This window comes from Prionailurus viverrinus, chromosome B1, assembly GCF_022837055.1.
Source record: "Prionailurus viverrinus isolate Anna chromosome B1, UM_Priviv_1.0, whole genome shotgun sequence".
Classification (NCBI taxonomy): Eukaryota; Metazoa; Chordata; class Mammalia; order Carnivora; family Felidae; genus Prionailurus; species Prionailurus viverrinus.
Window position 1 is genome coordinate 150430823 of NC_062564.1, and position 27247 is coordinate 150458069.

Genomic DNA, 27247 nt, shown 5'->3' on the forward strand with positions numbered 1-27247 from the left:
AAGTATTTCTTCCTGTTCAATTTTTTGGAAGAGTTTGAGGTGATTGGTATTACTTCTTTAAATGTTTGGTAGAGTTCACCAGTAAAGCAATCTAGTCCTGTACTTTTCTTTGTTGCAAGATTATTGTTTACTGATTCAGTCTCCTTTCTGTTATTGGTCTTTAAAGATTTCCTGTATCTTCATGGCTTAGTTTTGATAGGTTGCATGTTTGCAGGAATATACTTATTTCTTCCATGTTATCCAATTTTTGGCCTGTAATTGTTCATAGCAGTCTCCTACGATCCTTTTTATTTCTGTGTATAAGTTGTAATGTCTCCTCTTCCATTCTTGATTTTATTTATTTGAGTCTTCTCTCTTTTTTTTTCTTAGTTTAATTAAAGGTTTGTCAATTTTGTTTAACTTCTCCAAAAGCCAATTCTTGGTTTCATTGATCTTCTCTATTATTTTTATGGTCTCATTTCATTTATTTCTGCTCTGATCTATTTCCTTCCTTCTGCTAACTTTGGGCTTAGTCTTTATTTGTTTATTTTTTCTAGTCCCTTGAGGTATAAAGTTAGGTTTTTTATTGTAGATTCTTCTTTCTTGATGTAGGTGTTTATCACTATAAACTTCCCTCTTATAATTGCTTTTTATGTATCACTTAAGTTTTGGTATGTTGTGTATCAATATTCAATTTGTCTCAAGATTTTTTTTTTGCTTTTTAAAAATGTTTTTGCTTTTGATTTCTTCTTTGATTTATTGCTTACTCAGGAATGTGTTGTTTTACCTCCACATATTTGTGAATTTTCTTATTTTCCTATTGTTATTGATTTCTAGTTTTATACTATTGTGATCAGAAAAGATAACTGATATTTCAGTCTTCTTAAATTTATTGAAATTTGATTATAGCCTAACATACGATCTATCCTAGAGAATGTTCCATGCATACTTGAGAAAAATGTGTATTCTGCTGTTATTGTAGGGCATGTTCTGTATATGTCTTTTAGGTCATTTAATTTATTGTGTTCAACTCTACTGTTTCTGCATTGATTTTCTGACTGAATGATCTAGTCAGTGTGTCAAGTGGGTTATTGAAATTCTCTATTATTGTATTGCTGCTAATTTCTCCCTACATTTCTGTTAATATTTATTTTATATATTTAGGTGCCAATATTAGGTTCAGCAAAAAAAAAAATTAAGATAGTTATTTTCTCTAGTGTCATTCTCTGCCCCAAGGCCCATCTGAAATGCCAGAGCAAGATGTGTGGTAGGGTTTGCCACAAAACTGTTTTGTTTAGAAAACAGATTTATATTTTGACGTGGGCTCCATTGTTTTTGGCAGAGTTTAAAAAATAACAAAAATAGTAATTAAAACAAGATAATAATTGTTTTCATTCTAAGAATTGCTAGTTTAATTATGTTAAAAAGTCACTGAAGAGTGACTATTTAATTCAATGCAATGCAGCAAGGAATTACTGTGTACCTTTTCTAAGACTAGCACTCAGCTAGATATTCTAACACAGACTGATCTTCACTTTCCCCTTGAAGATGTTAGGTAATTAATCAGTGCACTCTTGGAAAGATTCCACACCTTAGGGCCAGTGCTCTGAAAACTTGGTTTTTTTTTAATTGAAAAATAAATATAAATAGAAGTTCTAATATTTTTCACATCCTCTATGAATCATTAGCTTCACTTTGAAAATCAATGCTCAGAATAATCCAAAAGATTATTACTAAATTACTTCACAGGTGATCGCACCCAGAGGTAAGAGGGTTGGGCTATTTATGTTATACCAATTAGAGCTGTCCAGGTAAGGTGGAGCATAAGCTCCCAGACATCAATAAGTGAGGTGCTCAGGCTAGACAAGGCAGGCCTCTGGAGAGGTACAGGTGTAAGCTGTTACCAATCAATATTTCTAGAAGCTGGATTATGAATACACCTTCCCAGTAAATGCAGTTTAGATAGGGAAGTATGCTACAAGTATGCTACATTTCATCTGTTACCACAATTCATCATCTGTAAGTGATTTCAGCTTCTTAAGAAACTCCTTAAGAAAGAGGAAAAAAAATATTTGCTTGTAAGTGATTATAGACATATAATTCCCATTGGCTAGGCCTCCAGATCATCTGAGACATGATCCTGACTTTGCTTCTTCTTCTTCTGTTGCTCTGTTGCTCTGTAAATTCCTATTCCCATAATAAATGGAACACTTTGGGTAGAAAGTACCAGAAACCCAATTAACAAGTCAAACAGAAGGAAGGAAGGAAGGAAGGAAGGAAGGAAGGAAGGAAGAAGGAAGGAAAGGAGGAGGAGGGAGGGAGGGAGAGAAGACTGTGGGAAAACCTAGAGATTCATTTGACTTCAGATATGGTGGGATTCAGAGGCTCAAACAATGTCTTCAAGCTATTATTATTATTCTCCATGTGGCAGACAAAATAGCTTACATTTATTCTATATTCACATGTTACCAGGTTATTAACTGAAGCAAGAAAAGAAATTTTTCTGTAATAGTCCTTGAAGGAAATTTTGAAGAATCAATATAGTTGGCTAAAGTTGGAATACCTCCTCAACCCTTCACTAATCACTGTGACCAAGAGAGTAAACCTGTGCCACCTTGTGTTAGGTGGGAGAAGGGGCAAGTTTAATTTCAACTGGATCATATGGAATGAGTTCTCTGTAGGCAAGCAGGGATCTCTTAGCAGAAAAAAAAGGGGAAGTACCAATGGGTATACAATAACTCTAATTCTAAAAATTTTTATCTCTAAACCAGATATCTCTGAACCCTAGACTTGTACGTTCAATGGTCTACTTGACATTTCCACATGGATTTCTCACAGGCATCTTGAAGTTATAACTAAATCCAGTTTTTGAAAGTTGTTGCCTTCTCACTCTCTCTTTCCTACATTTTTCCACTCAACAAATGGCATCACTGTCCATCTAGTTGCTAGAATAATATTTTTCCTTATCCTCATGTCTAATCCATTCACATTTGATGTTTCTACTTCTAATTCACTATCTCTATCCTGGACCTAGATAATCATTCATATAGCCAGCTCACCATAATCATTGCTTCCACTCAGGCTCCCTCTAATATCTGTCTACATAGCAACCTCTAATATCCGTCTACATAGCAACCAGATGTTAGGAGCACCTGGGTGGCTCAGTTGGTTAAGCGTCCAACTCTTGGTTTAGGCTCAGGTCATGATCTCATGGTTTCATGAGTTTGAGCCCCCCATCAGGCTCTGTGCTGACAGTGCGGAGCCTGCAAAGGATGTCTCCCTCTCTCTCTGCCTCTCCCCCACTCACACTGTCTCTGTCTCTCTCAAAATAAATAAAATTAAAAAACTAAAAACCCCATACAATAGGTTTTATTTTGGTTAAAATTTCATAAGTGGCTTAGAATAAGTCATTTTATGTACTTATAATAAAATCCAAGATTTTTACAAAGTCGTCTAAGGAGCTTAATGCTCTGCCTCTGACTATTCCTCCAATTTCTACACTCCTTCTTTCTCACTGTTCTCTATCATATTGACTTTTTTTTTTGAGGGGTGGAGGATGCTCTGCACATTCTATTTCTTCTACCTGGAAGATTGTCCCATGATCTTGCTCTTGCTTACTCTTTCTGATTTTTTAGATTTCACTTAAATGTCCCTCCTTGGAAAGCCCTTACATATTATAGACCCTCCAACCATAAAACTATCTTACTTAACTATATGAGTTGCCTCTTGTAATTAATTTATTTTTGCTTATTGCTGTCCCTCTATTCTATGAGTTCAGGGACCACAACTTTTTAATTACTAATTTTTAATGTTTATTTATTGTGAGAGAGAGAGAGAGTGAGCACAAGGGGGAGGTGCAGAGAGAGAGGGAGAGAAACAATCCCAAGCAGGCTCCGCCTTGTCAGCACAGAACCTGATGCGGGGCTTGAACTCATGAACTGTGAGATCATGACCTGAGCCAAAATCAAGAGTTGAACCCTAGCCAACTGAACCACCCAGGTACCTCATTTACTAATTTTTATCCAGTGTTGTCACAGTGCCCTAACATAGAAAACTCTTGATCCATTGTGTTGAATGAATAAGTAAATGAGAAAAAAAAAGGAAGGGGACAGAATATAGTGAAAAAGACATGAAGAGATGCAAAAGCCAGCATTTTTTTTTCTTCACACTGTTGTTTATGATTAACCACAGCTGGAGAATCAATCAGTTAATGAAAATGTTATTGTGTACCTATTTTGTGTAAGACTATGAAGAATGCCAAGATTTGAATAGCACAGTCTCTTGCTTATTGTAGTTTATAATATAGTTTATGTATAAAATTCTGTGCGTGTAAAAGAATACAAACTGAAAAATTAGACAAGAAGATGATTTGGTAATATGAAAGCTTCCACAGTACAGAATGTAATTGTCAAATATATATGATGTGAATGAAAGGTATTCTAGGAGTTCAGAGGAAGGAAAAATTCTTTTAAGCTAAGAGGAAGTTTTCTTGGAGAGGAAAGGGACAAAGGATTTGTTTTATTGGTGTTTTCACCCTCTGTTATTATATATTCCTTTGACAGTAGCAGAAAATCTTTAAACTTGCCTGACTTATTTTCGTGGGTGGACCTGGAAAGGGATTCCCTAGGTGGCATCCAGTAACTACTGATTTTTATGAGGACTTAATCTGAATGCAGTTCCCAGCCAGAGGGAAGGTGCAAGCTCAAGCTTGTGAAAGATAGTAACTGGATGTCCTATTAGTCAGAGTCACACGTATTGTTTCAAACACGTCATTTTGTTTTTTGATGCTGGAGTTCAAGCCAAGGACTACAAGTGGGATCTGATTTTAAGGTGAACTTTTCCCCCATTTTATCTTAACCTCTATCTTGTTTTAAATAGAATAATCTCTAAAAAACAACGACAACAGCAACTATTCTTTGATTTGGACATGAAAAGGGAAAGATACAATTTGTTTTTGTAATTTGGACTAAATGTAGTATTACTGAGTTCTCAGTAGAAAAATATAAACATAAATTAATTTTCTCTAGAATTTGCTTACAATAATGATTAGGTGTCTGAAAAAGAACCGTTTTTCAGAAGCAGAAAAAAAAAAGCAACCTCCCAAGAGATGATCTTTTATAAGGTTTAGATTCAGGACATAAAAGATGTATTTGAGGTCTTCTTTAAACGTTTCTTGCCCCAGGACCTCTCTATTTCCACCAACCTGAACATCTGTCATCAGCTATATAAATTGCTCAGAGTTGTCAGTGTTACTTAATATACTTGAGAACACCAGATCTAGGGCCAGATTCCCTGAGTTCAAATGCCAGAATCAGCATTTCCTATGCCACCTCAGACCAGTGTACTTAAGTGTCCTCATCCAGTTTTTTTTTTTTATCTTTAAAATGAGGGTGATGAGAATTTTAAAAATACTTTACTCCTAAGATGGTGTGAGGTTTAAACAAAGGAATTGGGTCAATGTATACTGTGTAGTATGGACTTTAGTACATGTAAACTATTATTTGTGGTCACATCAATCCTGTACTGTACCCATTTTTAAACAGAGGTCAACTCCTCAGGAGATGATAGGCTTGTTAACAATAACATTCTAGTTTGAACAGATTCTTAGTACTTTCTTATATCTGTTTGATATGACAGAATCCTGATCCTTTCCCCTACTGCCATTATGTGCACAGTTCAAAATTTCAGGGGACATTTATGTAAATTGTTGCAGACCTTAAAATCATATTTTTCTCCAGGTTACTTGATATAGGAAAATAAAATGAATTCAGAGAAGCTTAGTGAAATCATAAGTGACATAACTCAAAACTGATCCAAACCCTTGGAATGACAATACAAAAGGGGGGTCACCACTAGAGTCTCCTGCCTCCCACCTTGCTTTATATTCCCATAGATTTCTACTTTTTGGAAAAATTTTTAATTTTTTTTAATGTTCCTTTATTCTTGAGAGCGATAAACAGAGTTGAGTGGTGGAGGCGCAGAGAGCTAGAGACACAGACTCCAAAGCAGGCTCCAGGCTCTGAGCTGTCAGCACAGAGCCCGACATGGGGTTCCAACTCACGGGTCACAAGATCATGACCTGAGCCAAAGTCGGACATTTAACCAACTGAGCCACCAAGGTGCCTCAAAGGATTTCTACTTCTACTTTGCAATAAGATTTGCAGATAAAACAAAACAATGTGCTATTCTCTTCTTCCCTTTACCATATTGCTGATTTTTAATTCATTTATTCATTCATGGATTTTCACCATAATTCATCAAACATGCATTGAGTGTTTACTGTGGGCCAGGCAGTGTTCCAAACACTGGAAATACAAAGATGAATCAGACACACTCCCTACCATCATATAGCTCACAGTCTACAGTGAGAAAGCCACAATTGTAAACGGGTGTGATAATTGCTATAACAGCCTCATGTGCAAGTTGCTGGGGTGGCCCAAATAAAGGAGTATTGAACTTTGAGGAGGGCAAGTCAAAGATAACTTATTTGTCACTGGAGAGTCTGAATAGTATCAGAACTGTAATTAAAGGAATTGCAGAGGGAAAAAGCGCATTGTAGAAAGAGGGAAATGAAATGTGCAAAGCCATAGAGGTGTGAATCAGTCTAGTGGGATTAGGACAGAGCAAGTAACTCAGTAGATGAAAAAATAGGCTTTGAAGGTAGGGATGGCTCAAGGGCCACTGAAGGGATAAGATTGCAGAGCTCATGCTGAGGGAGACAGAGGGCTGGAAGTGGGAGGATCACATCCTCAAATTTGCACTTTGGGGATATCACTCCGGTTGGTACTATTGTGGGGGAACAACTGAGGGGAGAAAAGACAGAGTAGAACCACATAAACGTGCCAGTGAGGGGATGCTGCAGAGACCCAGGCACAAGTTTCAAAGGAGCTGATTTTAGACTACAGCCGTGGAGTTGGAGGAAAGGAGAGAGATTCAATATTGAGTAGGTAAAATCTATTGAGCATTGTTATTAGTTCAAAGGCGTCAAGGAGAGGGAGAAATCTTGTGGAGAGGGAGACAATATCCCCTCTTCCCAGTGGATGTAGTATTTGAGGGGAAAGATTTACCATGGTGGTGGGCCTTCTGTAAACTTATGTGGACCTGGAATTTCTGATTTCTGACGCTCAGTCCAGTGCTTTTTACTGTGAGGCAGTGCCTCAACAGTCTTTTGGGAATTAGGTCCCAGGAAATCAGCTCACTGAACATTCAAATCCTTCAATGGCTCAGGCTGGAGAAGCTGAGTAATAAAATGCTGATGGTATGGAGTGTGGTGAAACTTATTTCCGGACCTGGTACCAGTTGGAAGCCTGCCTGCCACGGAAAGATGACTAACAAGTGAGGGTGTCAGAGTCAAATGACACGTCCTTACTTATTATGTCAAATGCTCTAGTAATGGGATCATTATTTAAGAAAGCAAAGAGTTGAGGGGTGCCTGGGTGGTTCAGTCGGTTGGGCATCCAACTTCGGCTGAGGTCATGATCTCATGGTCCATGGGTTAGAGCCCCGCGTCGGGCCCTGTACTGTCATAACAGCTTGGAACCTAGATTCTGCTTTGGATTCTGTGTCTCCCTCTCTCTCTGCCCCTCCCCAGCTCAGGCTCGGTCTCTTTCTCTCTCTCTCAAAAAGTAAATAAACATTAAAAAAAATCTTAAGAGAAAGCAAAGAGTTGAAACAAACAATGGACTGGATGCCATATTTGGAAATACCACAAACTTAGGATGAGCTTTCTTAAAAGTGAGGATGCTTCCTTTAAAAATAGCACAGATACTTAAATTCATTTGACAATGATCAAATGAACATTATCAATAGTTTGCTATATGACGGGCAAGGTGTGAAATGTGTGAAACATTATTTCATTTAATCTTCAAAACAACTCTGAGGTAGATATTGTTGTTATCCTGTTTTACAGAAGCTGAACAAAAGTATACAGTTTTGTTAAAGTTATTCAGTTCTGCAAAAATTAGAACCTCTTTTAGTCTTACCACTGTGATAAACCAGTTCCCATCTGGGAAAAAAACAAAATTCTTATTTTTGCCTCAACTCTCTAGAAAAGACAAAGGAGTAACATTTTTCTTATGACTAATACTTCTATTGTTTAATTATTCTAATCAGATGTCTAGGATATTTCGACGTTCTTCTGGAGGAGGTCGGTTTATCAAATCTCATGTTATCAGACTGAGGTAGGTATACGTAGTTTGCAACTTCAAGCCAGTATCCTTAAGAAGTACTGGATCAACATGACTGCCCAGCTCCCTTGGGAAAATCTTTACAGGAACACAAAGATTTCATAAACCCTGAGTAGTCAGCTTATGGTGCACAGACATTTCCCAGTCATGACAGGAATATGTCTGGAGGCAATGCCAGTCATTAGACGCTGGAAGGGGAAGAATGGCACTGGTACTGGGCTAAGTAGAATTTAGATGAGCTCTTTTTGGTTATCCTCTTTGTAGGGCTATCCAATAATCAGACTATGACTCTCTCTGCAGTAAGATTTTTCTTTAAAGCCATTGCATTTTTATTATTATCTCTAATACCTTTTCATTTTTATTTTTGGATGAGAGGTAGTATGCATAAATTAAACATACATATGTTATGAGTCTCAAACAAATTATTAGAATCCATCTAATAATTAGTATATACTTTTTTATATGATGTCCAAAAGGCTTAGCATTTACTGAAATAATGTATCTTGTTTTCTTTTTTTTTTTTTTTTTAATTTTTTTTTCAACCTTTTTTATTTATTTTTGGGACAGAGAGAGACAGAGCTGAATGGGGGAGGGGCAGAGAGAGAGGGAGACACAGAATCGGAAACAGGCTCCAGGCTCTGAGCCATCAGCCCAGAGCCCGACGCGGGGCTCGAACTCACGGACTGCGAGATCGTGACCTGGCTGAAGTCGGACACTTAACCGACTGCGCCACCCAGGCGCCCCTGTATCTTGTTTTCTACCCATTTTGGTGAAAAATTTTAAAATTTTTCGGTGGCTATCAATCAATGTACAAATATAAATACATGTAATACTTAGTAGTCTGCTTCATTTCTTGACGATAAAAATACCTGTGGTTAAGAAGAACCTGCCTTTTCTTCTCCTCTCTTCCACTTTTGTTCCTTTCTTACTTTACTTTCTCTCTCCTTCCTTCCTACTTTGATTCTTTATATGTTTCAAGGTGAAATTCATTCTCAAAAGGTAACTAGAGGCTTTCTAGACCTATACATGGTATAAATGCATATCTTTGAACCTCTTATCAAAACATTTATTTTAATAAGTGCTTTCTCTAATTATCCACTTACCAAACATACGTAAACTATCAAATTCCAAAACATAAATAACTTAACACAATAAAGGTTTACTTCATTTCCATGACATAGTCCAAAGAGTCAGAAGTGGCCACAGGGGACATGGGTACTAGGAGGGACTGCAGAATGGAATTGCCCACTAGATCTTTGGTATCTGGTTGGCAAATCCAGGAAGAGTGAAAGCAGGGAGGGTGGTATGGGAAGTTTTCAGGGGCCAGGCTGAAAGTGGGATACATCATTTCTGCCCACAGAATTCACTAGAGTTACAATAAACTGCAAAGGAGGCTAGGGAATGAAATTTAGCCCTGTGGTCAGGAGGCAAAGGTAACTGGGTTTCGTGGGCACAAAGCATTGTCTCTGCCACACCGCTACTGAAAAATGGTGTTGGTTACCGTGGCTTATAATGTCTTCAAAAGCAAATTGTTTAAGTGCATATAAAGCATGATTTCATGAACATGTCTTCCTTTCACTACCGCCTGCAGACTGTGACCTAATTAAGGAGAAAGAACAATTTTTTCCAGCTCTGTATCCTACTCAGCGTTTCTGGAGATAATTTAGAAATCTGATACACACATATTTCATCCATTTTTAAAAATTTAGTGGGAATCTTAATAGGTAAAAATAGTTAATAATTAGAGAGGTGGCTTTGTGGTTATTATCTCTATTTATCTGCTTTTTTGCTCTTTAGTCCAGATGAACAAGGTATGAACATCCTTATGGTGCTTATGTTTCGATACCCATCTACTGATAGTGCTGAGCAAATCAAGAAAAAAATTGAGAGGATTTTATATCAAAGTCTGAAGACAAAACAGTTGCCTCTGACTATAAACAAATCATCATTCACACTCACATGTAAGTCCTTTTATCATCTTTGTGGTTCCTTGGCAATCCTCTTTATTTTTCATAAGAATTTAGATCAATGTCTTCTCCCATTTTAAGATTTCACCACTGATATAGCATTGTAAATCTAAAATATAAATTCACTATAAGGCAAATTTTAATTTTGGAATTTATTTTCATATTTGATTAGGTGTTTTGCTAAGGTTTCTAAAATTTTTCCCATGTATCATGTTGGATCTTTGCAAAAGCATGAGAGGGAAAGTATTTTCACCACTGTAAGGAATCTGAGCCTCAAGGAAGATATAAGACAGGGCATTAGCAAGCCTTGGGGGCCAAAATTAAAGCACAGGTGTTCTGACTCCCAGAGATCTTTACAGGTCAGTTCTGGGGATGAGCACCTATAGTATCAAGAAAACCAACATCTTTAGAAAGGTTTACCATTGTAGGAAGAACCATTGCCATGATCTATGAAGAAGTTCTCTGAATCATTTCCAACTTAAAACAATGTTTTGTTCATTTCCTCCTTTATTCCTCACAAAATAAAATCAAAAAAGTTAGTTTTCCCCCAAAAGTAGACAAAAATAAAGATGCTAAGAAATTAAAACTACCTTTAGCTAGTTGGAATCTAAACTGAGATGCATAACCATGGGGTTCCAATGATAAGTTTCATGGTCGAGTACTGTGGTTTTTAGTTCCTTACCCCCTCCCCACAAACACTAGCAGATGTCTCACATGCGGTAGGTGCTCTGGTTCTGTTCATTGTTCTGATTAAGTACACCAAAGGCAGAGATTCTTGATTTGCCCTTTGGACCAGAAAGTCTGTTCCCGTTAAAGTATCCCTGAATTTAAGAAAAAGATTATTTAAAGTTAATTTCTCTGTTTTTAGAAATCAGGAAACCCCCTTAAAATCCATTTTGAGATAGAATCCTCACACACAGTAATGACAACTTTCATCAATTAGATATAATGAAGAGTGTACTATCTACCTTAAGTGTTAATCAATTATATTCCAAAGTAAAAGATGATATTTTTCAGCATTCCATAAAGGGCAATCTCAAATTAAATTTCAATTCCTGATAATATAATTTCTCCTAATGCATGATCATATATGCTAAAATAAAATATCCATCATAAAAGACATGTCAAAGGGATTTTTTTTTACAATTAAAAATAATTTTTCCAATATTTTAAAAAATAATTTTTCAGACTTCTTGGTCATGCACACTGACTTTTTACCCTACGGGTTATTGTTTTAATATCAAATAATTATATTCTATAACCATACTCCATAACCAAAATTCTGCTACAAACATTTTCTTCTGCCACAAATATATCTCCTGTTACATAAAGAGAAGTGAAACGCCCAGGAAACCTCTAGTACAGTTTGGGGTTCATATCCCTTCTTGTGGAGAAGTCAGTGTTCCTGAGGAAATCGTTATATACCTCTCAATTTTCTCTGACAAATAAACAAAACAAAACAAACATCAAACCAAAAAAAATGCAATGAAATTGAACTTAAAAGAACGTGAAGAAAAGTTTGAAGGGAAAAAGATGTCACAGAAGGGAGGCATAAAGTGGTATGGGGAGAGTGTCCCTGGACAGGCTGTATATCAGAGCTTCTTCATGCCTCTAGTTCCTGCTGCCTGAGCAGCAACCTTCTACAATATTCACCAGGAGGAAGAATCCCCAGTGAGAGAAGACCATCAACTCGTATTGACTGAATTCCTATTGTTTATAGACCAGGGCTGGAAATGGGGCTGTGAAGAGTCTGTGATGCCCTTAGCTCCCTGGAGCTGCCCCTTTACACTGGCCACCAGGCATGTGCCTGATACGCATGGTCTGGTGCACCTAATACAGAGAGCACCAGCTGCATGGGAATCAGAGGTTGCCTCTTCCAGTTATGCTAGGGCTCTCAAAGAAGGCAATTAGGGATATTTATCCTTACCATTCTTTCCCAATGTCCTTTGCAGATTTCATAGCAAAAATCAGAAAATAACAAAAATGCTCTCTTTTCATTTCTAAGTAAAATTATACATTTTGGACCAAATCAGATCTGAGTTATGTATATATTCCTTGACTGAAAAATCTAATGCCCTCTTGAAAGATGGATAATAAGCATTTCTTCTAGTGATAATTTGAACAAAATCACATATAAACAGAACATATTCTTTGACCAACTAATTCAATTTTTGTTTATTGCAGCTATCGACAGCAAAAGGATGAGGAATCTTCTCAACAGCCGTAAGTTCCAAAACCCACCACTGTCTATTTCATAACAAAGATAATGAATCAAAGTCACAGAAAAGTTAGAAAAAGAATTCATCAAGTCTTTTTGCTCATCTTACGTTTTTGTAAACCACCTAGTGTTTTATTAATGGTTATTATTTTTTAATGCTTATTTATTTTTAAGAGAAAGACAGAGCGTGAGTGTGGGAGGGACAGAGAGAGAGAGGGAGACACAGAATCCAAAGCAGGATCTAGACACTGAACTGTCAGCACAGAGCCTGATGTGGGGCTTAAACTCATGGACTGCAAGATCATGACCTGAGCTGAAGTTGGACGTTTAACTGACTGAGCAGCCCAAGCACCCCTATTGCCGGTTATTTTTAATATTTAAAACATTTAAGTTTATAAATTTACACCAAATACAGTTAAGTTTTATGACTTGCAGAATGTAGTAAAAGAAAATTCATAGCTTCTTGATATTATGCTTTTTGTGACTATATTTCTAACATTGTATTTTGAACATTTTAAGGTGTATTTATTTATTTTGAGAGAAAGTGTGCATGCAAGCAGGGGAGGGGCGGAGAGAGAAAGAGGAAAGCCAAGTGGACTCCACGCCATCAGTGCAGAGCCCCACGTGGGCATCTAACCCACAAACTGTGAGATCAGGACCTGAGCTGAGACCTAGTTGGACACGTAACCAACTGAGCCACCCAGACGCCACCTAATATTGTATTTTCATATTCTCTTTAAATATTTCTATTTTAATATTTATTCTCTCAAATTCAAGAGAATGTTTTAAAGCGGTAACTAGTTAGGGTTTTTCCTGTTAAATTTCTGTTTTCTTTCATTTTTGTTAAAATATCTGCTGTGTACACTTTCTGCCTTCTCTCAATTTCCTTTATCTCAATTTCTTATAGGATTATTGGGTCATACACTTTCCCCTATAAATTCTATACACATTATTCCGTTTTCTTCTAGTGTTTTGTTGTAGAGGAAAAGTCTAAGGCTGCTGCATTTTTTATTTTTACATAGGTTAACTTTTTTGTTCTTGGATGAATGTAGGAAATCTTTATCCTAAATTTTTTGTCAAGAAATCTAGACAATTATATTTTGCACTGAATTTTGACTAGGACATTATGAATGTTTTCAATCTGTACACTGTTTTTTTTTTCTTATTCTGGAAAAATGTTCCATTGTACATTTTATGATTGATTTCCATTCCAATTTTTCTTTTTCTTCTCCCTCAGGAACACCAATGATTTATTTGAATTCCATTTTCTGCTCCCCATATCCGTCATTAGTTCTAGTTACAGTTCAGGTCACTTTCCTCCACATTCCGAAAGATATTATCAATTCTGTACTCCCCCAAACCACTTATCTCATTGTCTGGTGTTACTTTTCCTCTTCCATGTGGATTTCATATCTGCTATGATATGCCTGTGATATCTAGAATTTTATTTGATTACCGACAGCTCTTTTGTTATGTGTACTCTTCTCGCAGCATATTTTCCCTCTTATGTTTGGCTGCTTTTGTTACATTAAGATCATGTTTACTTGCACAACTTGGCTGGTAACAAACATGTTTCCTAAAATTTTTTGTGGAAGATAACTTTCAGAAATATGTCTGTCTTCTGAGTTTTTATATCATCTGATTTGGGGGTCCCTAACCATACTATACAGTAAGATGCAGGCTTAAGGTTGATCTTACAAGCAGAGTTTATGAAAACTACATCAGTCTCCCCCTTTGCACCACCAAATGTAGCATTCGCTGATGCCAGTGCTCTTCCTTTCACTGCTTAGATACTTTTTATGAGGCATCTCAGCCCGTTCTTGGTGCTGTAACTAAATATCATAGACTGGGTACTTAATAAACAGCAGAAGTTTGTTGCTCACAATTCTGGAGGCTAGAAGTGTGAGACCAGGGTATGAGAGTGGTCTAGTGGGGACCCTCTTCCAACTCACAGATTTAAAGAATCATCATGCCATGAGTAGAGGGGCTAGAGATCTCTCTGGAGACTTCCAAAGCACTAATCCCATTCATGAGGGCTCTGCTCTCCTGACTTAGCACCTTCCAAAGGCCCTACCTAGTAATACCATCACCTCTAAGAGTTAGGATTTTGACATAAATTTGACAGGTTCACATTCAGACCACTGCATGAGGTTAACTACATTTTCATAGAATTTCTCATCTTTCCACATCTGGATGGTGTGCCAGAAATGTGGCTTCTGCATACATACATACATAGGAAGAAAAGAGTTTATGAGTCACACAGTGGGATGGCTTAACCTATAGTATCTGCTTGGCTGGAAACAAGTGCAGTGTAGCTTAATTTCCTGGACTGGGGAATCCCCATAGCAGTAAGACAATGGCTTTGTCATCTTACCAGGATTCTCCACACCATTCTGGTTCACAAGCTAGAGCTTATATAGTCCAAGAAATTGCTCTCAAACCCCACTGGCTATTGGAGTTTCTACCAGAATTTATATATATTTTTTCTTATTTTTCCTTATGTTGTGGTGATTTTGCTCTGTTGCCTTTGAAAAAATACCAGACTCAGATTTTTCATCTGCAATATGAGGATGACACCTAGCATAGGAATTGAGAAAATTAGAGAAAATATATGTAACAGTACATAAAGGGCCTGGCTTACAACTACTACATTGTATTTATATTAGCATTACTTTCATGCATATTTTAAGAGGAATTTGGGAAAGGAAGTATCTATTAGGTACTACCAATATATTAGCCTAGAAATCCCATCTGTTTAATTTCATGGTCACCTTAAACTGGAGCTATTTAACTCAGAGGGAATTATGATGAATCTATAAACATGATTACAGGCATCTATTTTTAACCTGTTTCTGAAAAAATATTCCTTTTTGAAAAAAACCTAGTATTTTTAATAAAAATATAAATAATTGAAAAGTACATTCATTAATAGTGGTACCTGGCTGCCTCAGTTGGTAAAGCATGTGACTCTTGGAGCCATGAGTTTGTGCCCCAACTTGGGTGAAAGCTTATTAAAATTAAAAAAGAAAGACACATTAATAAAATATATCAATATGCTTTCTAGTCTTATTTAAGGTTGATTTGAACTCTAACAAATTGAGGGTTTCCTGTCAGGGAATCTGATTTAAAAATTTTTTTTTAATGTTTATTTATTTTTGAGAGAGAGAGAGAGAGAGAGAGAGAGTGAGACGGCACAAGTGAGGGAGGGGCAGAGAGAGAGGGAGACACAGAGTCAGAAGCATGCTCCAGGCTCTGAGCTATCAGCACAGAGCCCAGCATGGGGCTCAAACTCACGAACCATGAGATCATGACCTGAGCCAAAGTTGGATGCTCAACCGACTGAGCCACCTAGGCATTCCTGTATTTATTTTAAAACTAGTCTTTCAAATTTTAGAAAACCAAAAAAGGTCATTATTGTTTAAGACTGTTTAAATTCAGGACTTGCAAAGACTGTGTATAAATTCATGTCAAGGGAGAATCATGACCTGCATTTGGTACTAGGCTCTCTCTCAGGAGCAAGAACATAAGCTTTGATGTAGATCCTCCTAATTTTATGTCCAACTCGTTCACTTACCAGCTGGATGACCTCTAGCACTTTATGATCTGTTTCCAAGGCTCAGTTTCCTCATCTGAAAAGTGGCTTGCTATAAATAAATCTAAAACACTTAGCAGAGGATCTCTCTCTATATATATTTTTTTCATGGTGTAAAATCCTTTTTATTTTTTATTTTTTTAAATATATGAAATTTATTGTCAAATTGGTTTCCATACACCACCCAGTGCTCAACCCAAAAGATGCCGCCTTCAATACACATCACCCACCCTCCCCTCCCTCCCACCCCCCCTCAGCCCTCAGTTTGTCCTCAGTTTGTAAGAGTCTCTTATGCTTTGGCTCTCTCCCACTCTAACCTCTCTCTCTCTTTTTTTTTTTTTTTTTGATGCTCAATAAAATTTTTATCTACCTCTCTATCCATCCATATATGCTTAATATAGAGAGACAGAAGTTAATTCCTAGACTGGATGCCTTGACATGTTAGTAAATATTTCTTCTGAACCTCAACAGGATCAGGAAGATCCCTATAGATTAACCTCAGACACTGAGTACTGGGAAAGGGTTAAAGAACAGCAGGCACATGCACCCAATGTTTATAGCAGCGTTATTGACAATAGCCAACCAAAGTATGGAAAGAGCCCAAATGTCCATCAACTGGTGAATGGATAAAGAAGATGTAGTATATGGAATATGGAATATGGAATATTACTTGGTGATCAAAAATAATCAAATCTTGCCATTTGCAACAACGTGGATGGAACTAGAGTGTATTACGCTAAGTGAAATAAGTCAGTCAGAGAAAGACAAATCTCATGATTTCACTCATATGTGGAATTTAAGATACAAAACAGATGAACATAAGGGAAGGGAAGTAAAACTAATATAAAAACAGAGAGGGACACAAACCATAAGAGACTGTTAAATACAGAGAACGAACTGAGGGTTACTGAAGGGGTGTTGGTGGAGGGATGGGCTAAATGGGCAAAGGGCATTAAGTAGGGCACTTGTTGGGATGAGCACTGGGTGTTATATGTAAGTGATGAACCACTAAATTCTGTTTCTGAAATCATTATTATACCATATGTTAACTAACTAACTTGGATTTAAATTAAAGAAAAAAAAGAGCAGGCACAATGGACTACCAAAGCATCTGCACCCTATGCAAATCAGGATATGCTTCTTTTCTCTCCCTTTTCATGAAAACAAGCTAACATACATTTCTGTGACAGGCTGCGGAATAAGGATGACATCTTCAAACATGCCTTTACCAGCATCCTCCTCTACTGAGAGGATTGTCCAAGGGAGGGAAACAGCCATGGAAGGCGAGTGGCCATGGCAGGCCAGCCTCCAGCTCATAGGTTCTGGCCATCAGTGCGGAGCCACCCTCATCAGTAACACGTGGCTGCTCACAGCAGCTCACTGCTTCCGCAAGTAAGTTCTGGAGGCTGCTGGGAGTCTTTCCCTAGTGCAATTTCATGTAATTGCACAATGCCTTATATTGTTGTGAAGAAAAAATACAGTGTACTTTGAAGACGATATTACAATTATCTAAATAGCTTTTAAAATTTTATAAGTGCATTTTTTCTACAGAAATAGTGTAATCTTAAAAATTGTGTTTAAGACAAATCTTTGTACCTTGGTGTTCATGAAAAATTATCCCAACCTTTGTGAACCAGTGTGGATGTCCTTGACATCATGAAAATGTTCTTGACAGCATGTCAGGGGCCCCAGGCCATCTCTCTCTGACACTAACCAGCTGGATCTATCACATACCTTGGCAAGCCATTTAACTTCTGATTTTCAGTGTCCTTATCCATAAAGTATGGATTGAGCTGGGCCTTTTAAATGAGGTCTCCTTTCTGGCACATAATGCATGGAGTGATAGGGTATTCCTATAATTTATTTTTTTAATGTTCACTAATTTATTTTGAGATAAGGAGATAGAGATATCAGGTAGGAAAGGGACAGAGAGAGATAGAGAGAGAGAATCCCAAGCAGGCTCTGTGCTGGCAGCATGGAGCCCAATGTGGGGTTCGAACTCACAAACCATGGGATGATGATCTGAGCTGAAATCAAGAATCAGTCACTTAACCAACTGAGCCACTCAGGCCTCCCGGGATAGGGTATCTCTATTTGATCTACTCAATTGGTTTATGAGTTCCTTAAGGACTGAAATCACATATGTCTTCTTATCTACCAGAATTCTAGTTTTCAAAAGAAATCTTCAGCCCTAAGATTTCTGCATCAAATAAAACATTCCTTTAAAGTATAAATAAGTAAAACAGCCTTCCCCATCTCCAGCTCCCCACCATGTCCCTTTCCTCCCCCTCCCCACTCCCACACCCACCAGTCCTGCTCATCCTGAAGCAGTGCAGAGTACTTTGAAAATCACTGATCTTTCTGGTTTTTCACTAAGAAGTTTATGATTCACCAGCATTGTAATCCTGTATGAATGAGGAAATCCCCTTTATGAGTTCTCCTCTGTGTGATTTCCTTCTACATAAGTTCCCTTTACATAGAGAATTTCAAGTTTATATATACAGTATTTCTAGTCATTCCTCACAGGAATAATTAGAAAAAGAGGGAACTGGACTTTGAGGACAAATAGGGAGGTAAAGAGATAATAGGACTAGACAGAATTTCCTTGTAATACAAGCTCGTGATAGAGAAAAACTTCTGTGTGAAGGGGGAGCCTGAAAAATACTAAGAGGGACTGAGAAAGCCAGATCAAAGGGATTGGGAGGTAGGAAAGAACCTCTAACAGCCTGACATGGAGTTAAATCTGCTTAGCCCTTGAATATTGGGGTTGTGTATGGGCAGAGGGCAAAAAAACAAACCTGTATACACATGAGGGTTTGTGAAGCAGGCCAGATTATACTTTGTCCCAAAGATCATGGTAAGACCCAGAAACAAGAGCCAACAAGTGAGTCATAAAGTTAGAATGGATGCAGTATCTGATACACAGGGAAAATGCCTCCTACTATCCATATTACCCAAAACAAAATGATTTTCTACACATTTCATTGAAATTATAGAAGAAAGAGAATCTGAAGAGTTTTTAATGAACAAGGAATTAGAAGATTGACAATTAATTATAAAATACCCATTACTATTATTAATCTAAACAAAGCATGGAAATTCCAAAATATCTTCAAGAGCTTTTGCACTCGCATTTGTCTCATTAATATTTTAAACTCTCTGCCTTAAGGCCAACAACTGCAAATTCTCTCACCAGACAGATTTTTCAGGAGCATAATCCCAATAGTTGAGAGAAATACAGTCTCAATCTTTTTTAGATGACACAGGTAAGCATCACAAATCTTACCCTGTGATTTTCTTTGCAGAAATAAAGACCCAAGTCAATGGATTGCTACTTTTGGTACAACTATTACACCACCTGCAGTGCAACGAAGCCTGGGGAAAATTATCCTTCATGAAAATTACCATAGGGAAACAAATGAAAATGACATTGCCTTGGCTCAGCTTACCAACCGAGTTGAGTTTTCAAATATAGTCCAGAGAGTTTGCCTCCCAGATTCATCTATAAAGTTGCCACCTAAAACAAGTGTATTTGTCACAGGTTTTGGATCCATTGTAGATGATGGTGAGTGGTTCAACCTAATATACTTAGTACACAATTGTCTTGAGCTCTAACAAGCTGTCCTAGAGAATCTCTCTTTAGACTTTTCATAAAAATAATGATGGTTCCAATGTGTACAGCCCAGAGCAGAACAGGAATTTGTGGGTTACAAAGGAATCAAGTCCCACTCCTTGAGTTCACAATTAATTGGAGCAATGATGAAAAAGGGGTGAGGCTAACTGAGAACAGCATATCAGACTACTTTAGGTGCTACAAGAAGGGACAAAATACTGTGGGACTATAAGGGAGTAAATGATTCTGAATTGTATATTTCCCTATGTAGAAGCTCCTAGTTAGCATATATTTCAGATCACAGTCTTACTGATAACTTTTTCTTTCTCTTTTCTTTCTTTCTTTCTTTCTTTCTTTCTTTCTTTCTTTACTTCCTCATTTAATGGGGATTTATGACGACCATAAACATAAAAGTGTTTTGTGAATGTTTTGAGAATTTTCATCTTGATTATTTAATTTAACATACATTTATTTTCACCTGTCACCTCCTGGTTGGTTCAAAGACATCAGTTCTAAACTTTTATAAATTGAAGACCAGAATTTAATATTTCTAGGTACCAGTTCATTTCACTCTAAATAGAGAGATTAATTGAATATTTTAAAATGGGAAATAAGGGGTGCCTGGGTGGCTCAGTCAGCTGAGTGTCCAACCCCTGATTTTAGCTCAGGTCATGATGTCCTGGTTACTGGGTTTGAGCCCTGTGTTGAGCTCTGTGCTGACAACATGCAGCCTGCTCAGGATTCTCTCTCCCTCTCTCTTTCCCTACTCACATACTCTCTCTCTCAAAATAAACTTAAAAAAAACAGATAAAATAAAATGGGAAATAAATGTTTAAGTTTCTGTCAAAGATATCCTGAAAAAATTAAGAGACAAATGTTAATATATATTTACATTTTTTATAATGTTTATTTATTTTGAGAGAGAGAGAGACAGAGCATGAGTGGGGAAGGGGCAGAGAAAGAGGGAGACACAGAATCTGAAGCAGACTCCAGGCTCTGAGCTGTCAGCACAGAGCCCGATGCAGGGTTCGAACACATGAACTGCGAAATCATGACCTGAGCCGAAGTCGGACGCTCAACCGACTAAGCCACCCAGGCACCCCTGCTAATATTTAAATCTGGATTTTTTTTCTTGACAGAACTCTGTTATATGTGAAATTTCCCAAATGCCCCATGCATCTCTAGCATGACTTTGTGAGATGTTGTTATAAGTCTCTTTTTGTGTTCTCTTCTCTTATCACTAGTCTAAGACTATTCACCAGCAGCTTCAATCTGGAACCATATGCTATTTACCTTCTTCTAAAATCCAGTCTTACTTTGTACTGGCATCACATTTATGGCATATTGTGGGCATTGGTTATTTTTCCCATGCTTCAAGGCACCTCTAAATAATTTGCTACAGCACAGATTAGGGAACATAGCTCTGTGCAGCTCATGTACTGGTTTTTACTTGAATATCTTTCAGAAAATCAATGTACTTCCCTGAGCCTTGATTTCCTTATACATAAAAGGCTACTGGTTAGTCAAGATCAGTGTGATGAACCCTCTCCTCATGAAAAAGAAAAAAAGTGTAGACACACACACACACACACACACACACACACACACTATTACATGTAGTTGTAAGCATTTCTCCTTTTTTTTATATTTATTTATTTCTGAGACAGAGACAGAGTATGAGTGGGGGAGGGGCAGAGAGAGATGGAGGGACACAGAATCCGAAGCAGGCTCCTGGCTCTGAGCTGTCAGCACAGAGCCCGACGAGGGGCTCAAACTCACAGACCTCGAGATCATGACCTGAACTGAAGCTGGACGCTCAACCGACTGAGCCACCCAGGCGCCCCAGTTGTAAGGATTTCTAATGGCTTGAAGATTCACAGATATGATATAATATTGGGGTATGCATATGCATGGTTCCTTGAATTTAGACATTTATGATACAGAACATAAATAAGGCAATAATTAATTATAATTAATGTTAATAAAATAATCTTTTGATTTTGTGCTTTTGTTCCTAGAAATATACAACACATAGTTATTCCATGTCTTAGATACAGTTATATTCAAAGAACATATTTTTTGCTTGTGTGTGTGTGTTTGTATGTGTGTGTTTATATAATAGGACCCACGCAAAACAAACTTCGGCAAGCCAGGGTGGAAACCATAAGCACGGATGTGTGTAACAGAAAGGATGTGTATGATGGCCTGATAACTTCAGGAATGCTATGTGCTGGATTCATGGAAGGAAAAGTAGATGCGTGTAAGGTAAGTCCAAAGTCAAGTTCAAAACTTTGAAAAGAAAATTCCCATTAGCTATTTATAAATTTGGCATACATTTCCCCTAGCAGAAAAAAGTCATCTATTTCACCAAGAATTCAGCTTACTTAATAATCATAATTTTAAAAGTTCTTGTATTAAGTATTTACTGTATGTCAAGCCAAGTGCTTATTTCATTTAAAATAGTGAAATCAAAGAGGTACGATTTTTACAAATTGGGAGATTAAAGTCTATTGCTCCCTATTTTTGGTTCAAACAATTACTCTTTTGTTCTATTGTTATTTTCTTAAACAGAATTGGAAACAAAAGACAGAGAAACCTCTCCTCTGAAGATCACCTTCTTCAGCTCTGGCATCATATCTCATGTATCTTACTTTCATCTCCTGGCCTCCAAGTGTCTGTGTCCCTCCCACTATTAATGATGTTAACACCTGAAACAGGTTTCTTGTCCATCCCAAGCCTGCATTATTAACACTGGCTCATTTAAATGCTGGATCCTTAGTTCCTAGACCTCATACTCCCATTGATCTCCACTTCTGAGCCACATTTCTAGGGCCACATTTTGAGCCTTTCATCTCTAAGAACACTGATTCCCCAATCTTCCTATTTAACTTCCTGCCTGCATGTCAAGCTATTCCTGCTCCCTTGGCCATACCCTTTATATTATACCCTTGTCTACCCATCCTCACTCCCCAACTTACACAGCCTACACAAATGTACATTATGTCCCTTCTTTGTTTTATCTTTACCTTCACCTTCTATTGCCATCCAACAGACAATTTATTTAGATGGTTTATTGTCTGTCTCTCCCACTAAACTAGAATATAAACTTCAAGAAGGCACGGATTTGGGGGGGAGTCTATTTAATTCACTATTGTATTAACAACACCTAAATCAGTGTCTGGCACAGATATTTGTTGGCCAAATAAAATACCACTTTTCTTCAACTTCATAAAGACCTATAGACCATCGCTTCTCTGCTTTATCACATTCCATTAATCCTTTCTTCCATTGTCCACTTGTCCAATTTAGATTTCACTCTTAATCATTTTTTGAACACTTTTGCTAATATCCTAAGTTCTCTTGTTGATCTGTCTTTTCAGTGTTTCTGTCTGACAAAGTCCCAAAACCGGAAGAACTTTACAATCTACTCTCTCTCTCTGCCTGCACCAAGGATGTCAAATGCTCCTGGAAAAAATACAACACAACACATTGGTTCCACTTTAGGTTTCAGATAACAAAAGTGACAATCCTACTATTTTTTTTCCAAATCTACCTTTCTCTGAACTTACTCAACATTTTCCACTTTCCTTAACTTCTGGTTTTTTTCAACCTCTTTATTTTCAACTGATAATTTTGCTTCCCAGTTTTCAAAGAAAAGTAGAAATCGTAAGTGAAGAATTGCCTCATCTTCCAACACCATGAATGCAGACCTGCCTTCATCTGAACCCATAGTTAACATAGTTAACATTTGTCTTATACCTAGCTCCTTCTCTACTCATATCTCTCCAGTTAGGGGGGAAAAACCTCTAACTTTTTCTTGACTTATAATACCTCCAGCTAGCACTGCATCTTATCTCTTTACCGTGAAATATTTGGGAAAATGTCTATATCCATTGTCTCAATTTTCTCACCTCTCACTAACTCTTCAAACCATTTCAGTATGATTTCTGCCCTTTCACTTCAAAATAGCTCTTCCGGAGGTTTTCACTAACCCATCAATGCCCTTCAGTAAATGTATTTTTGTCCTATTCCTTTTTTTCCCCCTCTTATCACCATTTAATAATGCCTACCACTCCCTCTTTCTTGTCTTCCTTGGCTTATAATGATTTTCAACTTACACCTCTGTCTACTTCTTCTCTGTTTCCTTTTCAGGTTCATTCTCCTAATCTCAGCCATTAAATTTTGATCTATTCTATGTCTGCTCCTCTTTTTACTCTATACTTTCTCCCTAGAGGATCTGATTTTCCTCTTTAGCTTCAAATGCCATCCTTTGACAGATGATTCATGAATTTATACGTTTAGCCCCAACCTCCCCTTTTATCTCCAGATTTATATATTCAACTCCTACTTGACAACTCCCCTTGGATATTTCAAAGATATCTCAAATTCAGAATGTTGCACCTGATTCTGTTCTTTTTCCCTCCCCACCTGACCCTCTTCCTTTATTTTGTCTCTGTGAATGGCATCCCTTTTCACTCTGTTAAAGCAGAAAACTAGAAGACATTCTAGCTTTCTTTCCCTCCCCCATACCCAACAGATTACCTAATCCCATGGATTTTACCTCCTTTTCCCTATTTTTTCCTCACACTCCCCGATCTAAAAGAAATTCTTCATCTAGCTCATTTCCTTATATTCACACTTATGCTCCTATAGTCCATTAGTCAAATCAAAGCCAGGCTGATTTACAAGATGTTAATCTGATCTTGTAAGCCTCCTTCTTAAAACACTCCAGTGGTTTACCTTCAGTCTTAAGATAGAAAATATAACTTCTAAGCAAGACCCTCAGGGTTTCTCCAGGACTAGTTTTCTTGACCTTTACAGACTCATCACAGTCACTTGCCCCCTTGTTATCTTCTCTCCAGTACTCCTTTTTATCCACGCTGCCCCAGGCTTTTGCATATGCCAGGTTTCTTCATGTCACAGAGCATTTGCAGTACTGTTCCCTTTGCCTAGAACATGTTATATAGCCACCTCCTTTTTCATAAAGGTTAAATTCTTTAGATATCAGCTCAATTACATCTCATCAAGGAAAACTTTCCTGACCTCCCTGACCAGTCCTATTCCCCTATGTATGTTTCCATAGCATTTACCATAGTAGTCACCTTGCATTTATTTGTGGGCTTGTTTAATTTAATTTGAGAGACAGAGACAGAACATGAGTGGGGAGGGGCAGAGAGCAAGAGAGACACAGAATCTGAAGCAGGTTCCAGGCCTGAGCCTGGGACACATAGCTGGAACTTATTAAGTACTTAACAAAAGAATAAATGAATGAGGTAGAACAGGCACAGAGAGCTTATATATTTTACCCTAAGTCACATAGACAGTAATTGATAGAGCTAATCCTAAAACATAAGCGGTTCAAATACCAAGACCACACTTTTAACCTCTACATGTATATCTGTTTATGTACTTAACTGTCCTTATTCCAAAACAGATTTAGGAGTGTTTATATAAAATTCAGCAAGCAAGCATAATTATAATTAGGTGCATGAAAGCCAAGGAGACCAAGAATTAGTCTATAACATTGAGTCTAGCTAAGAATATTTGGAGATCATCAAAACTTTCCACCTATTCCCATATATACTAACTTCATATTTAATATTTTGTATATATACTTACTAACCCATGAAAAAGCGTCTAATGAAACTAGCAAGTGGGCACCTGGGTGGCTTAGTTGGTTAAGCATACAACTCTTGATTTCAGCTCAGGTCATGATCTCATGGTTCCTGAATTTGAGCCCTGCATCAGACTCCATGCTGACGGTGTGGAGCCTGCTTGGGATTGTCTGTCTCCCTCTCTCTCTGCCCCTCCCCAACTTGTGCTAGCACCCTCTCTCTTTCTCTTTCTCTCTCTCTCTCTTTCTCTCAAAATAAATAAACTTAAAAAAAAAAACTAGGACTTAAAAAAAAAACAAGGATGCTGAACCAGAAATAATGTAACCATTGCACTTTAAAGTTTAGAATAAAATTTTAACTCAATTCAGAGAAACATTATATAATCTGTCTCTAGTCTGGCTGCATGTTCTGCATGCCAATTTCCTTTTTGTCTGTGGAAGGGAGATGATTGCAGTGACCTACCTCCCGAGTAAGAGTTTATAATTCTAAATATATTTTTGTTTTTTCTCAAGGGTGATTCTGGTGGTCCTCTGGTTTATGATAATCATGACATCTGGTACTTAGTTGGTATAGTAAGTTGGGGACAATCATGTGCTCTTCCCAAGAAACCTGGGGTCTATACACGAGTGACTCAGTATCGAGGATGGATTGCCTCAAAGACTGGTATCTAGTGTGAATTGTCTATGAATTATATGCATGGCATATGAAGCTGAAATTCCTGCATATTGTATATTATTTATATTCATGCGGTTTGGATCAGTGCTTTTTCTGGATGTCAAGAAATCCTCTGACTCAGACCTATGTAATATCATGAAGTGGTCTTTGCACACAAGTGACCGAACTCTTTCTCTACCCTGTGGGAGGAAGACAGAGCAAACGGCAATAGCACCAACTCCTCACAAGGGAAACTGTGGTACTTATAATAAGAGGACTATTTATAATGGTTTCCCCCAGTGGAAGACAAGGAACATCATTTTTCACAGGATATGACGAGCTGCCAGGGCTGCCAAAAACTTACTCAGAGTATATCCTGGAGCACCTGTGACTCTTGTATCAAACAGCTGTCTTCCCTGAGAATTCAGAGCTTCAACATTCAAAGACTGATGGCTGGACGTTCACTGGCTAGAATGGAGAAGCATGGAATTACAATATAACTTGAACTCTAACCTGTGTTTCGAAATAATAATACAAATCATTATCATTAATAAGACTTGCGATTTAGAAGATGTTTGGGTGTACCTGAACTTGCTGTTAACACTTACATACACAAAGACTAGCTTCAGGATAAAAGCTGTATTGTGAAGGAGTGTTTCTGATTTATTCTTTAACAGCATCTTGCCATCCATATATCAATTGAAGTCAGGCCAGAAAGAAGAAAAAGAAGAATCTTGGGAGCACTTTTCCACGTGTACGAGGAGGATAAAAAGAACTGATGGGACATAGGCTAGTTGAGTTGCTTTCAAATGAGTAAGAGCAAGAAAAACACACCTTAGATTTTCGGTGGAATGAGCTATCCAATTATTTATTTAGAAATATGTACAGCAGCATACAGTAACTGGTGCTTTTGTAAGCATAGAATTGTAAAGTCTTCAGCTCTCTGCCAGGTCAGATATCTATCAGGTTGGGAGAATTGATTTGCATAAGCACTTCGGACAGTGCCTCACATATATTAAGCACTATGTGGATATTTCCTGTATGTGGAGGAAAGGAATGCCTCCATGAGTTTTAAGATAAATTAACTTTGTCGAATGAGTGAATGGCTTTGAGACTTAAATACAGCTCAGAGTCTAATGGTAGAGAGCACAGCCTTTGGAACCAGACTGCCCAGGCTAAACGTTGGCTTTGCCACGTATGAACTGTGTGTCCTGATGCAGGTTTCTTGACATCTCTGTGCATTAGCACTTTTATCTCTACAATTAGAATAAAAATAATACCTACCTCACATGGTTGTTATGAGGATTAAATGCATTAGTAAAAGTAAAGCACTTGGAACAGTGTCTGCACACAGTAGTCTCTCAATATGAACTAGCTACTGTCAATTATTATTAATGTGCTTTGGACTCAATAAAACAGTATA

The 27247-nt window shown here is 37.5% G+C and overlaps 1 protein-coding gene across 1 annotated transcript in view; it reads left to right on the forward strand.

The window, feature by feature from the left end:
• Positions 1–25841, forward strand: part of LOC125164473 (transmembrane protease serine 11F) — a 71759-nt gene extending 45918 nt beyond the window's left edge. Inside the window, exons 4-10 of the mRNA XM_047857229.1 lie at positions 8092–8159; positions 9963–10126; positions 12317–12355; positions 17133–17334; positions 19248–19507; positions 21678–21820; positions 25683–25841. Coding sequence (XP_047713185.1) covers positions 8092–8159; positions 9963–10126; positions 12317–12355; positions 17133–17334; positions 19248–19507; positions 21678–21820; positions 25683–25841 — 1035 coding nt within the window. The remainder of the gene's footprint in view (positions 1–8091; positions 8160–9962; positions 10127–12316; positions 12356–17132; positions 17335–19247; positions 19508–21677; positions 21821–25682) is intronic.
• The last annotated feature ends 1406 nt before the right edge of the window (positions 25842–27247 follow it).